This window comes from Cynocephalus volans, chromosome 2 (genome assembly GCF_027409185.1).
Source record: "Cynocephalus volans isolate mCynVol1 chromosome 2, mCynVol1.pri, whole genome shotgun sequence".
Classification (NCBI taxonomy): Eukaryota; Metazoa; Chordata; class Mammalia; order Dermoptera; family Cynocephalidae; genus Cynocephalus; species Cynocephalus volans.
The window spans coordinates 175,556,378-175,584,183 of NC_084461.1; the positions used below are offsets into that span (position 1 = coordinate 175,556,378).

The 27,806-nt window shown below is 42.8% G+C and overlaps 1 protein-coding gene across 2 annotated transcripts in view; it reads right to left on the minus strand.

The window, feature by feature from the left end:
- SH2D4A (SH2 domain containing 4A) overlaps window positions 1–23,644 on the minus strand; it is a 47,746-nt gene extending 24,102 nt beyond the window's left edge. For both annotated transcript variants that reach the window (XM_063088017.1, XM_063088016.1), the window contains exons 1-3: window positions 23,464–23,644; window positions 12,761–12,920; window positions 11,039–11,210 (exon numbers count right to left, since the gene is read on the minus strand). In XM_063088017.1, coding sequence (XP_062944087.1) covers window positions 11,039–11,210; window positions 12,761–12,920; window positions 23,464–23,644 — 513 coding nt within the window. The remainder of the gene's footprint in view (window positions 1–11,038; window positions 11,211–12,760; window positions 12,921–23,463) is intronic.
- Window positions 23,645–27,806: the final 4,162 nt, after the last annotated feature.

The window sequence follows — 27,806 nt, forward strand, 5'->3', positions numbered from 1 at the left end:
GCTCCCATCTGTCCCCAGGGACCCTGGGATCACTTCTAAACATCAACATTACTCTTAACTTAAATTCTCTTCTTGCTTGATCTCTGCATCCACAGTTCTATCTCAGGCCAGAGAAATATCTTAGTCCCTACATTCAACTACATTAACACCTCGCTTCCCCTTTAGGAGGGGAGACATGCCTGCAATACCAGTTGGGTGCCTGGGACCCCTGCCCACTTCCCCTGCCTGGGTCACATTCCTCCCTCTCCCTGCCCTTGTTATCCAGTATCTAGATTTCTGCTGCTCTAGATGGATTTTCCAGGAAGCAACTCCCCCCCCATGAGGTCCCAAGATCTATTGCTTGGATTCCAGGTGTCATTCCTGCCTGCCACATGCCAATCCCCCCAGCATTGTGACTGAGCTGGTAAATCACAAAGGGTGTCTTTAAGATCAGGTCAGTGGCACTGACTCCCATCACCCTATTCCTAATCTAAGTGCAGACCCCAAATCCCAGTGTGCATAGCCATATGCTCTGTATAGCCCAATATATACACCCACAACCCACATGACCATGACTTATATTCTCTGTGCCTGAGTTTGGGCATAGATCAGAAATTGTTAGCAAATTTTCAGCAAAAGGTCAGTACTAATATTCAGTGAGGAGCACAGAGGGTACTCTAAGGTCATTACTACCCCTTGTAATAAAGCAGTGTGGCAGAGACTGCCAGCTGTCTCAGTCGTGCCCTCTTTTCACAGTAGCTGGCATGTGGCTACTCAGCCACAGTGAATTTCCCAGTGGCCCAGCAGTTAGGTGCGCCCATGTGAATATGTTATCGCAACATAACGCAGGTGAAACTAGCATTTGCTGCTTCCATCCAGGCTCTTAAAACGTTCTTCACACCCTCCTCCAGGCCACTCTCCCCTTTTAGGCTGGCAATAGTGACAGTGGCCACGCTACTACTAGAGACAGACAGCAGAGCCACCAAACAGCTGCGGTCCCTGAGGGACCATGTGGATCTGAGCCCACCTGGACCAGGACACCCATCCTGGACTATTTTAAGAGGGAAAAATTTACTTCTGTTGAGGTCTGGCCATTGAATTTTAGGTCTATTTGTTTCAAAAGTTTACTCCACTTTTGCTGGTAAAACTGGCCACAGTAGTTGCTGGTGACACATTTCAAGAGTTTTTTTACTCATCATGGGTAATGCAATGAATGCCAATTCCACGAATGGATACTAGTCACCAAATGACCCTCTCTCATCTCTATGAGATCCATGTTTTTAACTTCCACATACGAGTGAGAACATGCAGTACTTCTCTTTCTGTGCCTGATTTATTTCACTTAACATAATTATTTCCAAGCTCATCCGTGCTGCTGCAAGTGGTAGCATTTCATCCTTTTTCACGGCTGAGTAGTATTCCATGGTGTACACACCACATTCTCCTTATCCAGTCATCCACTGATGGACATTTAGGTTGGTTCCAAATCTTGGCTATTGTGAACAGAGCCAGAATAAACAATAGTATTATCTTTTAATTCCATTTTCCATGAACTTTATGAAGTACCCCTGTATGTTTCCCTCAGTGATGTTGTAAGAGTGGACTTTGAAATTCTTTCACATCTGAAATGCTTTGCCCCAGCAACCCTTACTAACTCTGCATTATTCATTTTCTGAGGCTGTTACTGCCTAGTTCTGCTGTTTGCACATTGCTTTATGGAATTGTAGGGGGAAGGTGGGACAGGATTGGACTAATGTTCATCTAATAGGACAGTGTGATGTTCTAATATGCTCAAAATAAACTCAGGCACTTAAGACAATGTGTATTTAAAGATATGCCAAAAAATCACACATTGTATTAGAGTTTGCTGTACTTTTAAGTCAGAGTATCCAGTAGCCTCTGCTCTGCTAAGAACAATATTAGAGAAATGGGGGAAAGATTTCCTAGGATCTTCATTGTCCTAATTCACGTTTCAGTGAAATCACTCTACGGGGAGCACGTACCATATTTTCAGCAATAAAATTATTTTCAAGAAAATTTGTTTTCATTTTGTCCATCTAGTTGGCCTCAGGAAAATATCTCCATTCTCCATTATTACTCTTTGTAACTTTATCAAAGCACATTTCTATTATTCTGCCTCTCCCGTTATTTTAGAAGCAAGAATCCAAATTGCAATATTCTCAAAAGCTCAATATTATAGTCACCATGGGGAAATTCCTTTTTTAATTTAAAATGGCTGGGAAGAGGATGATCTAATTATTTCAGTAAAATGGGTGAATTATAGACCACTGATTTTCAGAGTATTTGAATTTAAACTATCCTGATTAACAGTAACACTAGACTGAATATCTTTTAAAGATTGCGAACGTATTTCATGCATTTATTGTGGGTTCATTCACTCACCAAATATTTCTATGGCCCTACTAAGTGGCAGAGACTGTTGTTTTTTGAGGATCCAGATGGCAGATAATTGAGCTGATCTTTGCCCTCATCGAGGTTATTATTCTGACCATTATTTTATTCATGGACACCATGGATTTAAGGGGTAAAAGAGAACAGAATGAGTAAAACTTGATGCATTTCTTTTCCAAAATAGACTTTTGATTTTATCCTGTTAATTTCATCATTTTTTACTTTTACTCTAAAAATTGAGTACTAAAAATGTTCTTTTTATTAGAGTTTCTGTTTTATTCAGAATTAAAGGCACTAAAGTTGTTAGATTGCATAACACTACTTTTAAACAAAGTCAATATGAACTTAGGCTAGAGGCCAGAATGAACTCTTTTTCAAACCAGTTTTAAAAGTGAACATAATTGAAATAATCTTTCTCATGTGTCACATAGTCTGTGGGGGAAATATAATTTGTAGAATAAAATTTTACATAAGATAGAATCACAAAATGCTAGTAGTAAGGCACGGGGTCTCTCCTCTGGGTGGGGCGCGGGCTTCTCAAGCCTGCCTTGCTTGCCCGGTTTTAGGACTTTCCTCCCCTGAAGTCACCTGAAGGAGCTGTGATCCTGACACCACTTTTCACCCTTTAGGAAGCCCAAGCTACGTAAAACCCAAAACTTTGGTTGCTAGGCCATAGCACTTTGAGATGAGTAAGAATTCAAAAAACAAGCATATCCTTTTCTACTCTTTCAAAGAAGTGGTCTGATCTTAGTACCTCACTTCTGAGTCTCTCCTTCCTAAAGTTTTAGAAAACTGCCAATTTCAGAGGAGACAGCAAACTTGACTTTAGTTTGGAAGGGAAGTATGGAAAAAGAAAAACATTAAGTAGGAGTTTTTCATTATGTCTTAAAATCATTTTACAGGTTGCTCCTTAACTTCTCTCTACTAATGGGAACATAATGCTATGAATTAGAATAACACATAAAAATTTAACTGAAAACCACCCCGGTTTCAATGTCAAGTTTACAATTAAAGTGTACATTTTCATGGAGTGTTTTCATTATCATTAGTCATTGTAATAAAAAGACAGATTTAAAAGCAAGTACCAGAGCCTCTGGGTAGTGTGGAAAGTGTGCGTGTGTGTGTTGTGTGCATGCATGTACATGATGTATGTGTTCATGCATGTGTCTGTGTGCGTGTGCATGTGCAGTAGGTGTGGAGAGGCATGAGAAAAGATATGGTGGGGACACTCTTGCTCAAGCCTTTTTAATCTGCTAGCTGCTAAGTCTTTCTTTGTAATGCTTTGAGTCCCAGATGTGTATGTTCTAATTTTTTTAGTCGCCTGTTCTGCAGCGTGGCCCACTCTGAAGGCCACTTCTGTAAAAACAATGAATAATTCTCCAGAGATAAAATTTAAAAGTGAGCAGACATAGTTTTTTTCAAGGTCCCCTTCACGGGCAAGGACAGTCAGTGTACTGATTAATGAGTTTCCGGTCCACAAATTACACAGAAGCAGAGAGACACAAAGGGGCTTATCTTTGAATCAGCATACTCTGCCACTCTGCCCTTCTCCCAGCCACACTCAGAATGCTCAGATCTGTCCCAAGTTCTCTTGCAGGAGAGGGTAAAACACTGACTGCATTCAGATGGCTGTCCGTGCTGAGGGTCCCTAAGGATCTGCACTCCCATGCCGGATGCTCCTAGTTCTCACCAAACGCCCACAGGTTGGGTGGGTCCCATTAACTTCCCAAGACACTTGTCTTTGTCCGGGAATGGCATCCTCTTCCCAATCTGCATGTCTCAGCAGCTGGCTGGATGACAGCTAAGTCCTGCTATGGACCATCCCTTCCAGGTCAGTGATGGGCATCCAGTAACACTGAGTATGCACTGTGAGCCACTGAGAGCCACACGCTCTCACTAAATATTAAGCAAAGCATCATTTCTGAGTTTCCTCAGCTGCATCACCAACACCAAAAACAAGGACAAGGCAGACATTTAGAAGGCAACAGTTTTGCAGTCTAAAAAGCAGACTCGGTTCTAATCTAGATGTCATTTCAGCCTCCTCCTCAGGTTGCACAAACCAGCCAGCTTCCCTTTGTCTCCAACACTTCATCTGAAAAATGAGAAGGACCAAGGCGGGATCATGGTAAGACTAGCACCTTATAATTGAAGGACTTCAGAGGACATTTCTTGTTGCTTCCATCAGATAATATGGGGCAAGCTTCCTCATATTTATAAATAGTCTCAGCGTCCTTTGTAAAGAAACAGTGTTGCTAAATCGAAGTTCTATTTTATAGAGGAAATTTATCCCTTACAGTACGCTCCCACCTGTAAGAACCAAACCTTCCTCCCTCAGACTAGAAGTCTTCTACGGCATTAGCAGTATGGTTTCCAGGTATCTGGTACTTAATCAGGCAGTCTTAATTTTAGATATTTATTTGGTAAAATGAAGATTTTAAGCCAACATAAATATATCCTTAAAAAAAATCAAAAACCTCTTGTAAAGATTATCTTGAGTATTATGTGTAAAGATTATCTTTTGAGTAAAGATTATCTTTTGTAAAGATTATTTTGGAAGGATGATCTGAGACTAAACCTCAAGTTTTCTAAATCCTGAAGCAGGGATCAAACAACTCACATTAGAACCCCAAGATTTGCTTCTTGTGTCTTTAAAGGTGAAGCAGAAATTTGTCACCCTTAGAATTGGCACAAATCTTTCATTGTTCTGCAAGGGATCTCCTCGGATGAAGCCATTTGCTGGTGAATATATAACTCAACTTACAATGGTATAAAATAATCCAACACAAATCTACAGATTGGGCTGTTTAGTGTGCTGGTTACAACTGCAGACACTCTTCCATGGAGGGAGGGTTCAGCTGCCTACATTTTGTTTTATATGTGAGAAGATTAACTTTTTCCCAGGTGGGCCAAGCAAGATGTTTTGAATCTGGGTGTGTAGGGCTGTGCTGAACAGCAGCTCGGGATAGGACTGCCACTTGACTGAAGAATACATCCTTGCTGTTTTAATTTGCAGAAATGAGTTTGTGCTAACCTCGACCACACACTGCTGGGCTTGCACATCACACCTTTGCCAACTGCTGCTTGAATGTGAAAGTCGAGACCTCACAGCATGGCTTATCCATTAGAACTGTATGGAAATCCTCAACAACCAGCAGTTATATGAGTAAGTATTCTTCTTGAGGCCATGCTGGCATGGGTGTTGGTTTAGGATCTCAGCGTTTAGGGCTATAAGGAAACTTATGAGGAATCATCTCAGCGAACAGATTCCATCCCTGCAGCTAACTCCTAAGAATTCCTATTCTGCCCAGAGCGCTGTTGACAAGGACGTGAAGTCATTCCCTGGTTCATCAGGAAAGAGTGTTGCAATTGATTAGTGATGTCTGCCCTAGGTGCAGGCATGGAAGGTTTCTGCACTTGTGCCATGTGGTTGCTAAGCAGTTTAATAGTCTCTCATTTCATAGACAGGGGAAATGAAGTCCTGCAGAGACAGCAGAATGAAAATCCTATTCTTCCAACTACATTTTCTCATACTTGCTCCATTATGTTACCACAACTTAAAACCTGACTACAGGCCCACAATCCTTATCAACAATTCTGAAAACCGAAAAGCTCTGAAAATATATAATTCATGTTGAGGGGAAAACCTGAGGCTTTTTATAGTATTTATAGCATTTGATTACAGACTATTGTCCCAAACCTTGTTGGGGGGTGGGGGAGGGATTATATATTACACAAGGGTATTTCAAAAAGTCTGCAGGAAAATAGAATTAAAAGACAATACAAATATTTCCACGAACTTTTTGAAGTATGCTTGTATACTACACGGACAGCATTTCTTTTATAAAATCTGAAATCTGAAACAGAGGTAGGCCCAGATGTTTCAGATAAGAGATGGCAGGACTGTACCACTGAGCCCTCTGCCCACAGGGGTGTGGCAGGCATAATGGCTCCCTCCCAGAGATGTCCACACCCAAATCCCTGGAATCTGTGAATATGTCATGTTACATGGCAAAAAGAACTTTGCAGATGATACTTACAAACTGTGGACCTTAAAATTGGGAGATTATCCTGGATTATCCGATGGACCCAATCTAATCACATGAGCCCTTAAAGCAGAGAACTTCCTCCAGCTGGAGTCAGAGAGAGCAGAAGGGAAGTCAGAGAGCTCCTACGCAGGAGAGGGACTCAACCTGCCATTGCTGGAGGGGCCACAGGAAAGCGAAAGAAAGAATGTGGGCAGCCTCCAGGAGCAAAGCCTGTCCCCTGTTTAGCAGCCAGCCAGCAAACAGGCCAGCAGTTTGCTCATTTGGCCAATAAGCTGAGTAAACTTGGAAGCTGATTCTTCTCCAGAGCCTTCAGGTCACAGCCCATCTTGGCCAACACCTGGAGTCAGCCTTGTAAGACCCTAAACAGAGGGCCCAACCATGCCATGCCCGACTTCCGACCTAAGGAGCTATGAAATAATGAATGGGCGCTACTTTAAGCCGTTAAGTTTATGGTATCTTGTTATGTCAGCCATAGAAAACTAAGACATAGGACAAGCCCGATTCCTTTTCCATCCATGGCCCCTCAACATCTGCTCAAGCTGACCACCCCTGAGTCTCAGTGGAAGTGTTTTACCCCAGTCAGGCTGCCCCTCCTGATGTCCCCACACGCATGAAGTTCTGCACTTTCTTACCACTGACACTTTGCTTGCCAGGATGACAGATTCCTTCTCCCCCAGGCCGCTGTGCCTTTCTGTCATGGCCACCCCTCTATCCCTGCCTTCCACAAACCAGCCACCCCAGCCACTCTCCACCCAGAACGTGATTAAACCCCGCCTTATTCAGTGCTTTCTAACAGCTTCTCTTCTTTCCAGTGGGATTAAAACTCCTGGAAGGTAAAGACCTTGTCTTATGCCTTTCTTGTGGCTCCGTAATACATATCATTACATTTATTAGACCTTTGATGAATATTTGCTCAGGGATTGAGTGATTCAGTCAAACCAGCCCAACTGTGCACAGTACTGAAGTGAGCAGCTCTGGATAGGAGATCGTCACACAAAGGAGGCGAGGCTTCTAGTCCTTCTAGTTGAAACAATCCCTAAGATTTGTACTGCCATTCGCAGTTTTCAAAGCATTTTCAAATGTATTATCTCATGTAATTTTTACCAAAAAACCATGAGATAAGGCAGGTGGGTTTTTTTTCTTTTATTTATTGAAACATAATTGATTGTACTTATCTGTGGGGTACACAGTTGAATATCCAAACCTGTGTGCAATATGTGATGTTCAATTCAGGCTAATTAGTATATTCGACATTACACAATGTAATCATTTTTTTGTGGACCTTTATCAATTTTTGGCTAACCCCCATTTTCCCACCTCTGGTGGCCTCAGTTCTGTTTCCTCCTTTTGATAGTTAAATGAATTATTGTTGTGGTATCTTTCATTTTTTTTGTTTATTTATCTTTTTTAGCTCCTACTTATGAGTGAGGACATGCAGTATTTCTCTTTCTGTGCCTGGCTTATTTCACTCAACATAATTTTCTCTAAGTTCATCCATGTTACTGTGAATGACAGGATTTCATTCTTTTTTATGGCAGAGTAGTATTCCATTGTGTAAATATACCACATTTTCCTTATCCAGTCATCAGTCGATGGACATTTACCTTGGCTCCAACTCTTGGCTATTGTATATACAGCTGCAATAAACACGGGAGTGCAGGTATCCCTTCAACATGATGATTTCCATTCCTTTGGGTATATACCCAGAAGTGGGATTGCTAGATCATAGGCAGTTCTATCTGTAGTTGTTTTAGGAACCTCTGTACTGTTTTCCACCATGGGTGCACTAGTTTACAGCCCAACCAACAGTGTAGGAGGGTTCCCCTTTATCCACATCCTCACCAGCATTCGTTATTCTTTGTCTTTTTGATACTGGCCAGTCTAACTGGAGTGAGATGATACCTTGACGTAGTTTTGATTTGCATTTCCCTGATGCCTAGAGATGTTGAGCATTTTTTCATGTGTCTGTTGGCCATTTCTATATCTTCCCTTGAGAAATGCCTATTCAGCTCCTCTGTTCATTTTTTAATCAGGTTTTTTTTTTTTTTTTTTTTTTTTTTTTACTGTTATGTTGTTTGAGTTCCTTGTATGTTCTGGATATTAATCCCATGTCAGATGCGTAGTTTGCAAATATTTTCTACCACTCTGTAGGTTATCTTTTTGCTCTGTTAATTGTTTCTTTTTGCTGTGCAGAAGCTTTTTAGTTTGATATAATACCATTTGTTTATTTTTCTTTTTGTTGTCTACGCTTTTGAGGTCTTATTCATAAGGTCTTTGCCCAGTCCTACTTCCTGAAGTGTTTCCCCTCTGTTTTTTTCTAGGAGTTTTATAGTTTCAGGCCTTATATTTAAGTCTTTAATCCTTTTTAAGTTGATTTTGGTATATGACAAGAGGTATGGGTCTAGTTTCATTCTCCTACATATGATTGTTCAGTTCTCCCAGCACCATTTATTGAAGAGGCTTTTCTCCAGTGGGTGTTCTTGGTGCCTTTGTCAAAAGATCAGTTGGCTGTAAGTACCTGGGTTGGTTTCTGGGTTTTCTCTTCTCTTCCATTGGTCCATATGTCTGTTTTTATGCTAATACCATGCTGTTTTGGTTACTATAGCTTTGTAGTATAGTTTGAAGTCAGGTAGTGCAATGCCTCTGGTTTTATCTTTTTTGCTCAGAATTGCAAAGAAGCTCACATTCTGAGGTTCTGGGTGGACATGAATTTGGGGGGGGATACTACTCAATACACTTCAGTAACACATACAAAGCTTATAATAAAAATATAAATCTACCATTAAGTCAATTGTACAAGTGACAGAAGATGACCTGCTGTTTAAGTGCACTTACTAGCTGTGGAGATCATCTGCCTCCCTGTACACTTTGAGGTCAGAGTGAACTTCAGCAAACATCAGGGGAGACCCTGACAGCATCTTCTCTGACATGGGGAAAGATGGAAAGCAGAGATGTGAAAACCCTCACCCACTTATTTCCATATTCCTTGTACCTAAATATTTCCTTCTTCCTTGCCCCCAATCTCTTTCCACATGACTGTTTAGCAGACATCTAAGAAATGGAACAATGCTACTCTCGCTATAATGTCTATGAGATGGTTAAAGACTAACAGCCATGCTATCTATTTTAATTTCTATTATAGTATTCTGTCCTACATTTGAAAATTTTTTTCCGGGAAAATGTTGTAATTCAAGTGCAGAGATAAGCATGCATACTTAATGCTCTTGAAAGAGGTTTTTTGTTGTTGCTGTTGTTATTCATTCTAGAGGTGTTAGAAAGGGAGCTGTTTGGAGGAAATCTGGTGTTAAACACGTGACTACAAAGCAGGTCTGGGAAACTTGGGTGCCTCAGTGTAGGAAAGTACCCAAGGCTGACCCTTGGATGTAAAACAAGTTTTAGAATTTTGTGCCCCTAAATATTTTGAGCTTCATATTTGTAGCCCTTTATAAAGCTTCTTCACATTCCTCTTATTAATGATGCAATCAAGTACGAGAGCTAATAGTTAAGGAGTTAATAGTTTAGGAGTGACCTAGGGGTCCTGCCGACCTGGGTTTGAGTAAGACCTTCGGCACGTTGCTTGACCATAGCTAGCCTCAGTTTCCTCACCTGTAAAATGGACAAATACAAACAGTCTCTAGTTCATAATGTTATTGTGAGGATTAAATGAGACATTCAGCAGTGAGCTTTGTCCTGTAATAACCCTTGACCCATGTTAGTTATTAGAGTATTACCAGGCCCATGACACAGGCAGGACAGATATCTGTATCCCCATTTGACAGCTTTAAAGAGATCAAGAGCACGCACAACCAGTGGTGTAGGGATGGAGATCTGAATGGAAGTCAAACAACTTCAAATCCCCTGTTAATTCTCAATGTAATTAAATTTCTGACAGAGGAAGGTACTTTATAATATAGTTGTATTGTTCTTTCAAACTATAATCCAAGCAGCAAATTACGTTTGCGCTTTTTAAACCACCTTACGAGAATTCATACCAGTTCTAAGTATAAAATTCTCCTGTATTTGGGAAACAACTGTCCCCACAATCACAGGCAGAATCTATAAAGCCAAAGAGGTTCTGATGTTTAGAGTTCTCAACAGAAAGAAGACTTGATTGAAAATAATGTAAATCATGAATGTACCAAATCCGGCCCTCTGCCTGTCTTTGTTAAGTAAAGTTCTATTGGAACACAGTCATGCTCATTCATTTGTGTATAGTTGTGACAGAGACCATATGGTCCACAAAGACCACACTGTTTATTATGTGGCCCTTTACAGAAAACATCTGCCAACCCCTGTTATTATAAAAGACATGTAACAGGGGGAAAAAACGTGAAAATATCTTAAATTGCCAAATTTTATTCCTAGAATTCTCTCTTAGTATCTTCAGTCCCACGAAAAAAGCACTTTATCTTTTTCATGAAGTAGGAGGTGAGCCAGACCCCCTAAAATGAAGTGAACAGCAAGACCTTAAAGTTGGGAGGTATTTTTCCCAGGAAAGCCACCTTAAGATCCTGATGTTTGGCTACATTCGTCTCAGGCTTCCATATCTTTATCTTCCCCATTTCTGAAATTCTGCCCATTGGCAGAAATGAAAGACTCACCTGGATTTTCCGTTCTTCGGGGGCTGGTGCTCGTCTTGACACTTGTCCCACTTCCTCCTCTCCTGCTGTTTCCTTACAGATGTTCCAAGTCTCCTGATTATTTGGTGCATGCAGATCATAGTACTGTGATTTTGTTTTCAGGCTATCGGTGAAGTCTTCAGAGGGGATTTTTCTGAAGAGAAACAAAAGTGAAATTATCAAAAACATTCTTCAGCATGACAGTTTTTCCAAACCGGATGTCTCCATCTAAATTATATGAAAAACAGCAATGGATACATTTCCCAAGCGCTTGTAATATGCCAGGCTCTTTGCTACGTACTTTAAAGAAATTAACTTGATTCTCACAACAACCCTATGAGAGAGGCATTGTTAGTTTTGTTTTGTTATAGGAGGCTAGAAGAAATTTAATAATTTGTCTGAGACCCTCTAGTGGCACAGTCAGGATTTGAACCCAGGTCTGCTCAAGTCCTGGTTCAGAAGCTAAACTGATAGAGCACACTGCCTTCTTATGACCCGTCAGCAAATAATTCCTTTATCTTCACATGTCCACAAATAGTTTTAAAGTTACAGGGTGATGGGAAGCATCACCAGCCCTTAGGAATCAAACTGAGGTCCTCATGTCTGTCCCAACCTCCATTTCACCAAAGTAGGGCTGTCACCACCACTGTGCAGAGCCACAGCAGACACCCAAGAGACTGCAGGTTTCACAGAGACCACCCTGGGCACTCAGCAGAGAGGACTCATCACTGGCCTCACTGTTCTCACCAATTTACCTTGCTATATCTCCAGTTGATTATGTCACTTCCCTATTCAAAAACCTCCTCATTGCCCACAGAATGAGGTCCAAACTCCTAAACTCGCCTTCGGGGCACTTGAGAGCATGGCCTCTGCCTCCAGCCACTTGCCCACGTACACCCCAAACATTGGGAGGAACTCATCATTCCCCCAAAGAACATTCATGTTCAGTCGAGGGGGCTCAATTATGCCCTCTGCCCACACCTCCCCTCCTGACCTCTGCAGCTGGAAAGTTCCACTATCTCGCAAGGTTTAAGGCAGATTCCACCTCTCCCATGGACCGGAATGATAGGCTCCTCCCTGTGCATTCTTTTCCGACCTTAATCACAGCACATGTCACAGCCTGCAGTGGCTGCAGTTAGTTGTGTGTCTGCCTGTTTCTCCTCCTACACTGGAAGCTCCTGATCGTCTTTGAATTCCCAGTGCCCAGCACAGCATAAGTACCTGAAGGACCTGCTTATGCAACTGCCTGTATCTAAGCAATCTTCTTCTTCGAAGTCCTGAAGTTTGAATAATTGCTGCATTTCTCATATACGGGGGTACTTCAAAATGTTCATGGAAAGAGGCATATTATCTTTTAATTCTATTTTTCTGCATTTTGAAGTGCCCTCTTACATCCCAATGCTCAGTTGTTGGTCTGTGTCAATTCCAGTGATGCCAGCGATGAGCACTGGGAAACTCGCACACTAACACAGATCAAAACCAAAGAACTGGGGAAATAAAGCAGCTGATTGACAGCACTGTGGGAGTGAGGGTCTTTACACCAAAAGTCTAAAGAAACTATCTAGAGAGATCTAAAATGATTCTTCAAAGCCTCAAATGCCACCCCATTCTCCCACCAGACACTGTGAGCAAGGGGCATTTTTGCAGTGATTTTTAACGTCTGGAGGGTTTTTAAAGTCTCTCGCTGATTTGCAGATCTCATACCTGAGCTCCTCTGTTTTGGGCACTGCCTTCAGCCGGTTCCTCTCCGCGATGATTTCATCACAGAGCATGTCGTAGGGTTTATCCAGGTGGTGCTCACCCATCACCCAGACCCAGACTTCCTTGTCGGCTCCCAGCTTCCAATGGACTGATTTGCCATTCTCTGAAGACAAAATAAAATTCGGATTAAATATATCTTTAGACATGGATTACTATGTTTCTCGTCAGTATTTAGGGTCTTTGGGAAAAAAAATTAAATGAGGCAAAGTACTTTCAAGCTGTTTAGGAACAAGCAGCATTCACAGGTAGCACTGGCAGTGGGGGCAGTGGGCAGCAGCTGCAGGAATAATATTTGTTTGAAAAAATATTATGGGTATGGTTTTTGCATGTGCCCATTTTGCAAAGGAAGAAATTGAAATGGGACGTTCATTCAAAGGCACTCATTGTTTGCATTATCATTAGGGTAAAAGAGCTGGCATCAGACACCATAAACTCATAAGTCTAAGTCTAAGAATCTCTCCATAGCCCAGAACTATGCAGCTGCTCAAGGGTTTGGTGTTTCCACTACCTTTCCAGGCTCCATTGGTGGGTAACAAGCATGCATGTTAGAGTTAGACCAGCTTGCGTTCACATCCTAGCCCTGCCACTTACTAGCTGTGTGACTTGAACAAATCTCTTTAAGACTCAATTTCTTCATCTGCAAAACGGGAATACTAATGTTTACTACACAAGATTGCTGTGAGCAGTAGGCAGGACATGCAGGCCTAGTGCTTCCCCAAGTGCCTGTCATGGAACAGGAGTTCAACAGAGGTTAACTGCTGTCACCACTATCCTATCATTTACTTATACGGCTGCCTCAGAAGTTCACACCAGCTTGTGAGGAGATAATACTACCAGGTAGTATGATACTTGGTGAAGCTACTTAAATAACGCTTGTTTACAATGGGCCTCCCAGGTCGTATAACCTTTGAGTGCTCCTGAAACACAGCCACACAGGTGATGCTCCCTGAAACTGGGGGAAGTTGGAGCACACCTAGGAGAGACCAAGAGGCACAGTCCCTAAAGCTGAAGGCCCCAGAGCAGACCTGCTCAGCGTCACTGTGATCCAAAATTGGTTCTAGCCCAGACCTCAAACTAGCCTGTGGTGCTAAGTTCAGGGCTCCTGGCTGCACATTAGGCTGGGACATGTGCACAGGTCAGAGACGCATGCTGGCATTGTGTCTTTGCAGTTAAAGTGCCTTCTGCCCAGAGTGCTGTTGACCTACTTCAAACGGCTGCCTCCGGAGACATCACAAAAGCAGCTGCCGGGGCCGGACTTGCTTTTTGGCAGCGCTGCTTTTCTCAGGGCCGTGGACACTTCCCGCAGTATAACAAAGTTCTAAACTGAGATACTTGGGGCAGGAGAAGGAAAGCAGCCTCATCCTCACTGCAAAAGGATGCAAATGTATCCTGCAGGAGGAAACTGACCTGACGCCATTTTCACAAGGAGAGACAGCAAAAGTGGCACCCAGGAAAGAAGGGAAGACAACTCCATGTGCCCTGCTGGGGACCGACAGGGGGGACAGCCCAGGTGTGCTCTGGCTCTTTGATGAAATGACGAAGGGTTCATTAAGTTTAGAAAGCTGTCGTACCTCATAAAGCTTCCTTTATTACACTCTCTCAGGGCAGCTAATAATATGTTTATTAAGTCCCTCTCTCAACCTTCACTTAAGTAACTCCACCAACATTTTTTTGACATCAGGAGGAAGACACCAGAGAGATGGCAGAGTGCCAGGGAGGCCAGGAGGAGGTGCCGGGAGACCCAGCAGCTCAGCCAAGGACAGTCCTCCAAGCCCTCCCCAGACACTGTCCCCAGAGCGCATCACAGATTCAGAAAATGGGGACAGAAAGCAAAGAGAGCGGAAGGCTTCCAGTGTCCCACACAGCCCCCTGATGCTGCGGGAGGGGGGACAAGTCATTCTGACACCCTTGGCTTCATACCCCCGGGAGGGAAGTTCACCCCACACAGTACAAATTGGGTTTCTACTATGGATGAGATGCAGAGCCAGAGGTGCCACCCATGATTCAGATGTGGCCATTCCCCTGCCAGTAACCTGGAGTCTAGGAGAGAAGGAGCAATGCATCAGGTATTTACTTGATGAATTTTTCTTACACGTCTACTATGCGTCAGGCACTGAAGTAGATGCAGGTAAAGACAATGAGACAGACCAGACCCCTCCCACCCCGCCCACCAGGGAACTTGCATTCTATAAAAGCAATATAACATGGAAGCGGGGGAGGGGTGTTAACGGATGCTATGGGGATGCTTGGGAAGAACTAACCTAGTTTGGAGGGCCGGGGGCACATACATTATAACTACAATAGATTTTCTGTGAAGTCCAGTGAGGATCCAGAATGGAGAAGTTGCTTTATAAGGACAGAGGAGAAATCAGAAGAGAAGGTCTTTCTATTGAGTATTGGAGGATAGATATGGAATTTATTCAGACAGAGGGCAGGGGTGGGTTCAATGCTGGACACAAAGAACGGCATGACCAAAGATCAGGGAAGGGAATCGAGTGGGGCCATGGGGAATGAGAAGTTAGGGGCTCAGCCAGAGCCAAAGAGGTGTCAGAAGTCACCTAGACATGTGTGGCATGTCTGGCCCTCCCAACTAAGTTGGTTCCTCTTCTAATCATTCCAGCAGCATCCTTTAACTCCCAGCCCTTTCCAAGTTTTATTACTCCCAGGGCCACATTGCACAGGTCCCAGACACCTGGCTAAAGGATTTAAATGTAGGCTGAACAGCAGTTCAGCCAGAAAGCCGTATTCAAATCCCAGCTTTAACACTAACTTGTTATGTGACTATTTATACATCACATTATGTGTCTGAGCCTGAGTTCCCTCTATAATAAAACAGAGGTAATAAAGTCACAGGCCCGCCACACGATGACTGTTCGGAAAGTATTAGTTCCATGTGCTTTATCTGAGTAGCCAAGAAAGAGCCCATGAATATTTCTGAGCTGGTGGCGCTGGGATCGGAAAAGTGATTTAGGAAGCTCTGTCGCACATCATTATGTAGGGTGGATCAAGACAGCATGAGGCGGGTGTTCAGTAAATATGTGGGGAGAGAATGAGATAGACTAGGGGTGAAAAGACCAGGAGTGAGGTAACCAAGTTCTAATAGGGCAGCCGTACAGAAAAGGACAATGTTAAAAAAGATAGCAAGGTCCATGTGACTGAATTCAAGGATAATGCCAAAATTTTGAAACTCACTAACTGGGAGGATCGTGGGGTTATAGAGATAGTGACATCGAAATAATAATAATAATAATAAATTTGCTTGAGTAAGACAGAGCTGCTATGGAAATGTAGAATAAATTCTTTTTCGTTTAACTAGTAATCCACATAGGGATATTCACAGATATCTGAAATACAGAACTGGAGTTCAGAAGTGAGGTCAAGGTCGGCAGTGTGGATTGGGGAGTGACTTTACAGATGTAATTGTTGAAGCCCCCAGTGTAGATGAGCTCACGAAGGGAACGAAGCCAAGCAGGGAAACTTGGAAAAGCACGTGCCGCATTCAGGAGGCGGAGGCGGGGGGCCGGGGGGCAGTTACATATAAATAAACGAACGAACAAACACACAAATAAACAAGGCAGAAGATTCTGATTCCCAAAATAAATAAATAATGTAGGAGACAGGAGAATGCACTGCCACGCAGCCAAGAGGAAAAACGGCAACGGACCACGTTGAGCACTGCTGAGATGGGGGGAAGGATGATAAAGACTGAGAAGACCTCAGGCATCTCTGACCTCAGAGAGTCATTTTAGGCAGACAGGCTACAAAGGTGGCACAGCAAGTAAGAACTGGTGCATGCAGTAAAGATGAACTTCTGAACAGGGAAATGAGGATTCTGTCATCTGTTTAGCAAATATTTACTGCGCCTCTGCTGGGTTCCAGGCACTGCTCTGCAGGACTCAGGACAGCAAGAGCAGCAGAAGGACATGGGCGGGTGAAAGATTTCTTTACGTAGGAGACATGGGACAGGCTTATACCTGTGTCATTGGAAGGGGAGACAGGGAGGATGCCCCCCGTCCAGATTAAGCCAGGGAATGCCGGACAGAGCAGGTGCAGAGAACGGGTAAAGAAGAAAGTGTTGACAAGGAGGTGAGGAAAGACTCAGTCTGGAGGAGAAAAGTTGAAAGCGAATATGCACAGAGCCAGGCTTCTGTCCCTGATGCACCCCTTTAAGGTAAAGGTACAAACTTAAGGGATCTTAATGGGGCGTGCATGGTTCCTCTTCATAATTTGATACTGTCCAGGCACTCTGGATTTTCTGTCTGCTTCACCTTGAGATCACATGCACTCTTTAATCAGAGGACAATGAGCAAGGGACTTTTTTTAGAGCACTTCCACTTAATTACAAGGTTTTTTGTCCAGTCCCTGAATCGTGTTTACAAACTGCAGTGCTCTTCATGTTTGCTATCTCAGGGATTCTTGAAAAGTTCTCCTGAAACCATCTCTTCTAGAACAGTGGGTCAGTCCTGCTTGGTGCCACTGCACAAAGAACCGCTGGACAGAGCCACATGTCCACACCACATTCTGCAGAGAAGTTTTCTCTTAAGTCTGACAGATTTCCCCGCTGGGGGCCACATATAAAGCCTCTAACTGGGTGGTATTGTCCAGTGGGGTGGCACACGCCCTTGGCGAGGAAGTGACCAGGCTTATTCCAGTGTTACTACAGCATGGTGCTGCTCACAACACTGTGCGTCTGATTTAGCCCTCATGGCAGGTCCATCGGGGACGTATGAGGGAAAGACCTGAGGCCTCAGTGTGGATCGTCCCCTCAGGTGCAGTGAATGACAACCTCAGGCCCTCAGGGAGTCAGCACCTGGTCTCCATCTCGGCTGGATCCAACCACAGCAAAAGATGTGTGTGTGAGAGGGGGTAGTGAGGTGTGCACACAAATGCACGTGGGAAAGAGAGAGAATTGTGTGCGCCGTCCCCACAAAGAGAAATCCAAGGACTGAGTGAACAGAAGCCAGAAGACGAGCAACACCAGGAGCCTTCTACGACATGCCAGGGACTGGTAACAAATTTACATACTCGAGAGAAAACTTCTCTGCAGAAGTTAGAGGCTTTATATGCGGCCCCAAGTGGGGAAATCTCTCAGATTCGAGAGAAAACTTCTCTGCAGAATGTGGTGTGGTCATGTGGCTCTGTCCATACTAAACCAACGGGGGTCTCATCAGGGCTGATGTAAGCAGGGGACCTACAAATGCCAAGGCTGTTGAAACAGTAATATACTTACATAAACTACTGCTTCACTGTCCCACGTAGAATCTTCCATCACTCTGGCTGTTCCTCTAGTATACCCACTCCCCCAGCCTGTCTAGAAACCAAAAGAAGAAGGCTTGGCTGGCAGGGGCCTCTAGGACTCAGGTGCTATGGCCATGTCCCTCCTGACTGGTTGATGCCTGTGTCTGTCATTAAATATCACCCTAGGCTACTACCAGCCCTATTTTACGGTAAGGAATCGAGGCTCAGGGAAGTTAAGTAACTTGGCCAAGATCACACTTTTGAATATTGAGCCCAGAATTCAAAACGCAGTCTGCATGACTGCAAAACCTGTGCTGAGGGCGGACTTATAATAGATGTTCCAAATAGAAACACTTTGGGGAGCAAAAAGAGAACCACCCCAAGGAATTCTGGGATAATGAACGTAAGTAGGACCCTACTGGGCAAGCTGGGATGCAGGGCCACGTTCCTGTTCTTCCCATCCCTGCAGAGGAGCCCGGGGTAGAAAAGGCTCGATCTAGCCCCACGGTCACACTAATGAAGGCCATGGCCAATTCCTATCAGGACTTCCCGAAATTTCTTACCACGGTTGCTTCCCCCATAGTTTGCTATTCCTGCTAACCTGGGTAATAATCCTGGAGTTATTAATACCAAAGTCATTTATTTTTTAAATTCTAATAGATTGTCATTCTTATTTTAAAGACAAAATGACAGGAAAGTGGGGAACCTGCATGGCACTGCAGCCCTGGGAAGCAGGTGGGGGTACAGGTAAGTGAGAAGTCAGGGAAGTGGATGGAAGCACTAAACAAAGATATGAGACCAGCCAGATCCATGGGGCCCAGGACAGGTGACAGGGACGAGTAGCTCAGTTATTACCCATAAGTGGTGCTCACTGTGTAGCTAAGAAGCCAAGCCCAGTTAAATCATAAAGCTCAGAGTTAAGGAGGCAGACGCCAAGACAGGAGAGGAGGGACCAGTGGTTCAGGACAGACTTGGAATTGAGCTGGCCCTGAGTTCAAATCCTGACTCCACTGCTGACTCACACACACCACACCTCTAAGTTTGTTTCCTTAATTGTAAGAATGAGGGGGACAATGTTTACCTCCTTGGATTTTGTGAGGATTAAATGAAATGAAATAAATACAGTGCTTATGCCTGGCACATACTAACAGAGCATTACCAGTTGGGAGAAAGCTCTATGGCATGGGACAGATGAAGTAAAATCTCTAGGATTCAGTGACTGGGTGGGGGCTGAGGGTCAGAAAGTAAACAGGGTGGCTTCCAGGTTTCTGGCTTCAGTGATCAGGGACAGAGCACAAAAGAGGGTGAGAAGCAGCGTGGGGGTAGGGAGGGAAGATGGGGTGATGCTGGTGAATTCAGTTTTGCATCAAGCTCGCAGGCTTGTGGGTCCTGAGTAGAGACAGACACCCACTAGGTAGCTGACACTAAGACCGGAGCTCAGACAAAAGGTCTGGCTTGGCAACATGGGTGACAGTATTGGTATATAGGTAGCACTAGGCATATAGGTGGTGTTTAACTTTTAAAGGTAGAAGAGTTGCCCCAGGCAGATCGTACAACAGGTTTTCGAAAAGTTCACAGAAATTTTGATATTACTTTTTAATTCCATTTTCCACAAACTTTTTGAAGTACCCTCATGCAGAGTCTCTTAACCTTAACCTAGGGTCTTTGAACCCCTGGGAGTCTGTGAACACTGCAATTATACACAAGGTGTTGTCTGTGTGCAGTTTCCGAGGTCCAAGCTTGCAGTAAAATTCAAAGGTGTTTCTGACCAGCACCCCCCATCTCAAAGTTACAAATTACTAGTGCAGAGTGAGGCACCCCCTGGGGAAAGCAGGTATTCAGGGGCAGGCAAAGATGAAAGAGAAACAGGGGGACAGCAGAGACCCATGAGAGGTTGGCGACACCAAGAGGTGACTCTTAATAGAGTCAGATGTGGCCGAGATAAGCCCTGAATCCAGCAATGGGCTCACGGCCGGGCTTACCGCACAGTGGGCTCGGGAGGGAAGGGAAGTGGAGACAGACCCCACCAGTGACACAGACCAACAGCTTTATCGATATGTCACGAAAAGGGAAGGCTCTGCACACGGGAACTTGTCTTTGGTAACAATGAAAATCCAGAAAATGAAGTTTCATGAGTCCCCGTCTACTTCTGGGGCACCACGCGCAGTGACCAGAACCAGCCTGTTGCCTTAGGTTTCCATCAGCTTGACAGCGACCCCATAAAACAAGTGTGGGGCAACCCTCTTCTAAGTGAAGACCTTCTCTGTTTGTGTTACCAGAAAAAAATCATACAGAATGAAAGCTCCAGGAAGGTCCCCAGGGCAAGCATGTGTTACAGAGGTGGGCAAGACAACAGGAACTGTCCCTAAGCTCCAGTTAAGCTGGGCATGTCGCATAATTGTTAACAGTACCAGCTTGGGGAGAATCCGGCTCAGAGTCTGCTCCTCCTCTGTCACTTACTAGCCATCTGTCCTGGGAAATTTGATTAATGCTCCTGAGCTTCACTTTCCTTATCTGTAAAATGTGAATAGCAATTCATACACCACGCTTGGTTGTGATGATTATTTAATGAGATCATATATTTAAGCCCTTAGCTTAGGGTCTGATATGCTGTCGGTCAGCTTAATAAATACTGGCTGCTGCTACTTTTATAGTCTACAGCAGGACTGTCCAAATATAAGCCACATCCACAAGTATAGATTTTCTAGTAGCCACATTAAAACAGTCAAAAGAAACAGTTGAAGTTAGTTTTAATAATACACTTTATTTTACCCAAGATATTCAAAATATTGTCATTTCAATATTTTTTGAATATACAATTCTTAATGCGGTATTTTATTTTCTTCCTATGAGGTCTTTGAAGCCTGGTAGTTAACTTCTAGCACACCTCAATTCAGGCTAGCTTCATTTCCTGCACTCAATAGCCACATGTGGCTAGTGGCTACTGTTCCGGACAATGCAGCTCTAGACCTCTAGTTATACCCCAGCAAGTAGAGTAGGTCCATAATTCTCTCCCTGTCGAAGAATCGCACTTTCCCACTACAGAAATCAGAAATGATCTTCTGATACTTCTGATTGTTTTTCAGCCCCTCCTACTTTAGCTTTAAGACTACTAAACGGTAGTCAAGTTCCTGTGATACACAATACACAAACGTTTAGTGATGCTCCCTAAAAATTCACCACAGTGGTTTGGATACTGATAGAGAAGAAATGACCAGATGATAATGAAAGCACTTCTAAGTGATGAGCTAGGAGGGTGTGAAGAAATGGGGAGTGGGCATGCGATATATCGAATGGAAAGGACAACCTCCAAAGCCACAGCCTGGCTAAGAAACGCTAAGAAAAAGCAGCACTTAGCCCAGCACAAGCCAGGGGGCAGCAGCGACGGGAGGCAGGAAGCACAGAGCTGAAAGGAGCAGGTGCACACAGTGAGGTCTCGACACATGGTGGCCACAGGCTTAGCAGGTCTGCAGCACAGATTGCACCTGTAAGCAGCACCAGCCAGGATAACACTGCCTTGGACTGCCTGTGGCTTTATCTTCAAAGACAGAGCAAGATGAAAGAGAGAGAAGTAATATGGTTTTAGGAGAAGTGGGAGAAACCTTTTCATTTTCTGTAGTCAGAAGAGGAACTCATTTAACACATAGTATATTTTTCCACGAGGTAAATTTAAGGAGGTAACGAACTTTTGACATGACCTATTGACAGAACTTCCACTGTGTATATTAACATACTTTTTTTCATGATCATTTAACTAATGAAGTAATACAGGTTTTCTGAGAGGTAGATTCAAAACTCTACAAAGGAAGAAATTTAAGCAAAGAAAGTAAAATTTCTGTCTTAAGTTGTCATAAGGAGACCAATTCAGCAAATAAGAGAAGCCCAAAGTCTAACAGGGTTTGGGCCATTACCTCAAGGGGCAAGACCCTTCAGCTCTCACCAGTCCCCCAAGTCACTCCCCCACACCAGTTATGGTCACAATGGACATGGTGCCCAGGAGAAGCTTCTGACTAAAGAACGCAAGGGGATGTGTAAGCCAGTTCAGAAAGTCAAAAGTGTTATGTGCCAGTTAGGATATGTCACTGATTGAAGAAAAAATTCTATTTTGGATAGTGTAAGGTGAAATCCGAGAGATCTGGGCATCCATCAGTGGTGTGACCTCACGTGTACTATTTAACTTCTCTAAGTTTCTTCATCTACAAAATAGATATGCAATACTGACTTTGCATGAGTTTTATGAAGATTAGACATGATGGATGTAAAAGTGCTTCATATAGTGTCTGACGTAGCAGGTATTTAATAAATAGCTGAAATATGCATATTTATTTCCTTACCATTACAAAAGCTTCACTGAAAAAAGTTTTAATAAAAGGCAGGGGAAGGTAAAGGTCACTGAACTGACTTCTTTTTTGAATTTTCTTTTTGTGTGAGATTCATTTTCTCAATCTTTAAAACCCTGAATGATTTTATCAAATTTTATTTTTCCTGACTTAATGAAAAATGAGAAGATGGTCTTGAATGCCTCTATGAGTGACCTTGAAAACTGTGTTCTTTTTTAACCACTTAGGTACTCATCCATGACAGAACATGTTTGTGTGTGTATGTGCGTGTGTGTGTAGGGGAAATGGGGGGTGATAAATGTGTGTTTTTCTGTACCCGTGTGTATACGAGGGTACTTCAAAATAGTTAATGGAAGGATTCATATTATCTTTTAATTCTATTTTTCCACAAACTTTTTGAAGTACCTCACATATGCTTCAAGTCTTAATGTACTAAAAATTCCTTCCTCCCCATGGTCTCAAAAGACCATCTCAAACTACCAAGGATCCCTTTGGAAATGAAAAAGTACATCTGAAAAATTCACTCACACTAAAAATTAGCATTATTATTTTTTCCTTTAGCAGTTCCTTACATTTTTAAGAAGGGGGGTCGGGGTGTCCCAAAAAAAGATAACTCAAAGAAAATTCTCCTGAGGTCTAAGAAATTAACACACAATTGCTATAAAGATGATGTTATAAGAACTTTGTAATCTGATAGTAGAATACTAGGCATCTGTAACAATAAGGCAGATAGAAATCTTCCTTAAAACCCCTCAAATCAAACCCCATAGGTGACTTTTTAACTTCAGATTAAGGTCAGTCTGGTTTCAAGTAAGAGATATGCTTAGGGCTATAAAACTCTACAGTAAATGCTGTGTGTGTGTGTGTGTGTGTGTGTGTGTGTGTGTGTGTGTGTGTGTGTGCAGACTTCTCGTTGATAAACTGCTCTCTTAGAACCTCGATAACATTTAGGATCCATCTACAAAATTGGAACTTGCGCCTGGCTAGTGTGCGACTAGTGTGAAATGTACATACAAGCCAGGAGCTTTCTACCCGACACGTTCCCAGCAGAGACGTGGTTGAGCTCACCTTTCTTTGGTCTGGATTTCACTGGCAGGGACTCCTTTTTTTCCATGGCTGCTTCTCTTTCTTTCCATCGTCGGATCTGTTCCTCCCTCATCTTGAAGAACAGGATCTGTTTCTGTTCTTCACTGAGCTCTGCCAATAGATCAGGATCTATGTACATCTCCGCTAGTATCTGTTTCAGCATCTTTGCAGTTCTGGAGTCCTTTACACCCGTGGCAAAAGTTCCTGAGAATGACTTGCTGACGTGCCTCCACCTGGGCTGGCACTTAGGCGTCACCACAAACCTTCCTGGGGACTCCCACAGCCCAGCAATCCCAATGGATTGGGACAAAAATTTAGCAAACTGGCTCCTGGGATCTGGCACCAAACTTCCTGTCCAAAATGCTGTTCACCGAGCCTGCAAAAAGCACCAGCCCAAAATCAGGGAGTATCAAAATGTGTAAACACTGGGCAAGGATAGGCTTATAAATAAAGCTTGGAGGAAATACAGTATCACTTTTCATTCCAGGGGAAAAAAGAAAGAAGGAAGCTGAGGCATGCTTTGTTAAGACTTTGTGTAACCTCTATCCTGTAATTTCCAAAGATACTTTATCAAAAAAAAAATAAAACAAACCTTAACTTTATACAGGTCAATCTCAGGGGAACAAAAAAAAAAATTAACAGAGGTTTGGGCTTTCTCCCAACTAAGCAAACATATTATTACCTCAGAGCCAATTCTATATAGCTGAAAAAAGAATTAAAGAAGAAAAAAAAAAAGATCACAGGAAGAAATTAAAAGTCTCTCTACAAACAATTTATTTCAGAAGAAAATACCATTTTTGAGGTTTCACAGCTACTCACCCCAAACCAAACCAAAACAGAGTCATGCTCAAGGAAGAAAAGAGAATAAATAAAACTAAGACCACTATGCAATTTTTGCATTTTCCCTGAAAGCAGCACTAAATAAACACCATTGTGTACTTTCATCTTCACAAAAGGACAGTATAATTTCTAGACAACCTCCTAGAGCTATGAAAACAGAGCAGGTGCAGGAGAGAACACTCTTGCACATTCTGGAAGGTCACCAGGTTTTAGGTGTATCATTTCCAAATAACCTAATTGAATAAAATCTAAATTTACAGACCAGATAAACTCGGGCAATGAAGAGATCACTAGGTTCGTAACAAAGGATCCTTGACTCATAAGAGTTTATTAGAAGTCTCCTTTAAAATGAAGCTGTGGACTCAAGCATGCAGAGTGATTTCACAGAGACAGAGGTTCTGCTGGCGGGGTGGGGAGAGAACGGAAGTCCACTGAGGTTTCATTCTACTTTACACATTTTTATTTGGTTGAATTTTTTTAAAGAAATACCAAATCTCCATACTATTATAATCAAAAGGAAATTATGTCTATGTTTCCCTTCTGGGGGAAAAAAAGACTTTTCATTTGTTTAAAGTAACAGGATATATAAAAATCTTACTATGACTTTTCAGGATCACGTATGTTTTAAGCAACTGACTAATAATTTGCCAATTATTAGCCAATGATTGCCTCAATAATCTCATCACCTAGTCATGTCCTCTCAAATATCTTGTTTATCCACAGTAAGTTCAAAGGCTCGCATAAACATCACACTAGTCACTTAGCCATGACAGGATCATAATGTTCTGGGCCCCTCCTAGTTCCTGCACCTTGTCATTGACACAGCTAGATCTGTAATGCTCCTCTCACCGCCTGGGAATCCCCTTCAGCTTCTGTTAATGCTCTTCTTCCCTGAAAAGTTGTTCTTGACTTACACTGGTCTCCTGAGACAAGGAAGTTCAACTGCCTCGGTAGCAGTCATCTGCGTATACAGCACTTAGGGTCACTAGCCATTCACTGTGTTGTGGAAGGGGATTTTACTGTAGCTACACCTGTTCTTACTAACTATAACCTAAAACTTCCCGCAGCATTCCACGACCAGAATTCGAACAGAACAAAATATTAAGAGGAAATAAGAAGAATTAAAAATATAGTGTCACTGACTCTAAATCAGTCAGGCATGCCCCTTCCAGGCCCCCTTGCAAACTCTGCATTTTGCTTTGGTTCCTCGGCACATTTGACTCCAGTGCTCTGAGATAAAGTGGTAAGAAACCAAACTGAATGACTCCTTGACATTCCAATAAATGTTCTCGTGTTGGCACGTTCCAGGACTGCAGTGGTTGACTTTCAGAGAAAGAAAACGTGGTAGAAAACAAGCAGCCTGATGAGGTTTGAGGTTTCTGCTCTGTTCCCTCTTGCAAGTGGGGTGAATCCTATTCAAGGGGTGGGTAAAGCCTAAAAAACTAAAACACTTTCCATGCTAAATTCACATTCCTCCCCTCCCCTCCCCCACCCAGAGTCTTCCTGAGAACAGACCTAACACCCTGTGCCAGCACTACAATAAGCTCTTTGCATGCCTTAACCCACTGGATCTTCATAGTAGTCCCCTGAGTTCAGTCCATCACATCCCCATTCCACAGATTAAGAAGATGGAGCACAGAAGGTCGGTAGAGAGGAGGTGGTGGGGCAGCCTGGATCTGGGCCTGCTCTACTGTACTCCACCCCACAGAAGCCTTCTGTGTGAGTTTCTACGTGAGCCCAGAATCAGAACAGCATCACAATGTGGTACCACATGTGACATTTCAGAACAAAAACCAGCAAATTCCTGTGGCAACAGGAATACTGATCTGAACATGCATGAGAGTGGTTCCTCTCCCGGGAAGGACAGCGAGGAACTGACCGTCACACTGGCCCAGGTGTGCATCTTGGTTGCAGTCCGTAGTCATCCCTTAGTCTTTGCAATCTCCCCTTCCAAACCACCACTAGAAAGCCACAGCATACATAGCGCAGCATCTCATGTGTGAAGAGTTCCATGGCACCTCTGTGATGACATGCCCCCAGCTCTCTCAGCTTTAATTTTGTTTTGCTTTGCCTTTTGTAGCAAATGTGGATTTCTAGCATTAAAGTGAACTAGTCAATCTTGAAGGAAAGACACTGACTTCCTTGGGTCCTCAAAAAATACGTGGGGACCCAGCTGATAACTACCTATGGTCAGGCTATGGAATGTGGGTGTCACTCTGTGGCTGTTGATTCCCACTGGTGCGAATGAACTCTCCTCCCACCCGCCACCCGGCACCCCAAGGCTTTCAGAGGCAAATTCAAGCCTGTCACAGTGTGCTCACAGGACAACCAGCAGCTCTGCCTCTCACCAGCTGTGTGGCTCTGGGCCGTCACTTCATGTCCTTGGACTCAGTTTCCTCATCTGTGAAATGGGGGCCAGTTCAGCCTGTGAATCTTCATAATTTGTGGACTATGCGATATAATCTGCATTTTGTGAAGTTGTGGAGACAAGCGAAGCCAGGGTACAGGAAATGGAAATGAGGAAATTAACTAACCAGGGTTTTTCCCACTTTCAGTCCTGGGCAGGTCAAACAATCATACTGATTCAAACTCAAATGACTTTCCCACATCTAATATACTGAGTACAGCAATCTTCCAGTTATTCAAAATCCAATAAAAGGAAAAGTTCAGCTAACTCGGTTTTCTTCTCGTAAAGCACCATTCTCACAAGACAGAAATGACAAGCAACAGGCCCAAACCAGCTATTTATCCCCAAAACCAATTTCTAAAGGGTCATAGGATCAGTTAAGTTTTCCATGATAACCCATAGATTCAGTCTAATTCTCACACCTTCCACAGTTACTGTTCTACATTACAATTGGGTTTTTCATGACTCTGAGACCTAAAAATAAAATGAAATAAAATAGAATAAAGGCTTGAGATACAGCTTAAATCACAAAAATATTGTGGTATAGACAATATAACTTTAAAGTTAAGAATATAGCTTAAGGATAAACATGCACTATCAGCTGGTTAATTTCAGTGAATTACACTTAATTTTGAAATAGGAATGATGTATTTTTGTCTCTTACCTAAGTTTATACTGATGTTTATGAACCATTTATCTCATACTACTTTTCAATGTTTTCATGAATGCATTTTTAAAAAGAATTTGAACAATGTCGATAAAAGATGCTCTTTGAGCTGCTTTATTTCAGTAAATTATACTTAATTCTGAATTAGAAATGATGTTTTATTGACTTAAAATTGGGTCTATACTAATGTTTTTTACAATTTATTCAGTGCTGGTTTTCAATGGGTTTACTTACATGCATTTAAAATCAGAATTTTGGAAAGGTGGAAAAAGATACACTTTCAGCTGTTAGATTTTAGTGAGTTAAACTTAATTCTAAATTAAGAAAGATATATCATTGTCTTTTATTTAACTTTTATATTGATGTTTCTGAATCATTTCTAATACTGGTTTTCAATGGGTTTTCAGGTAT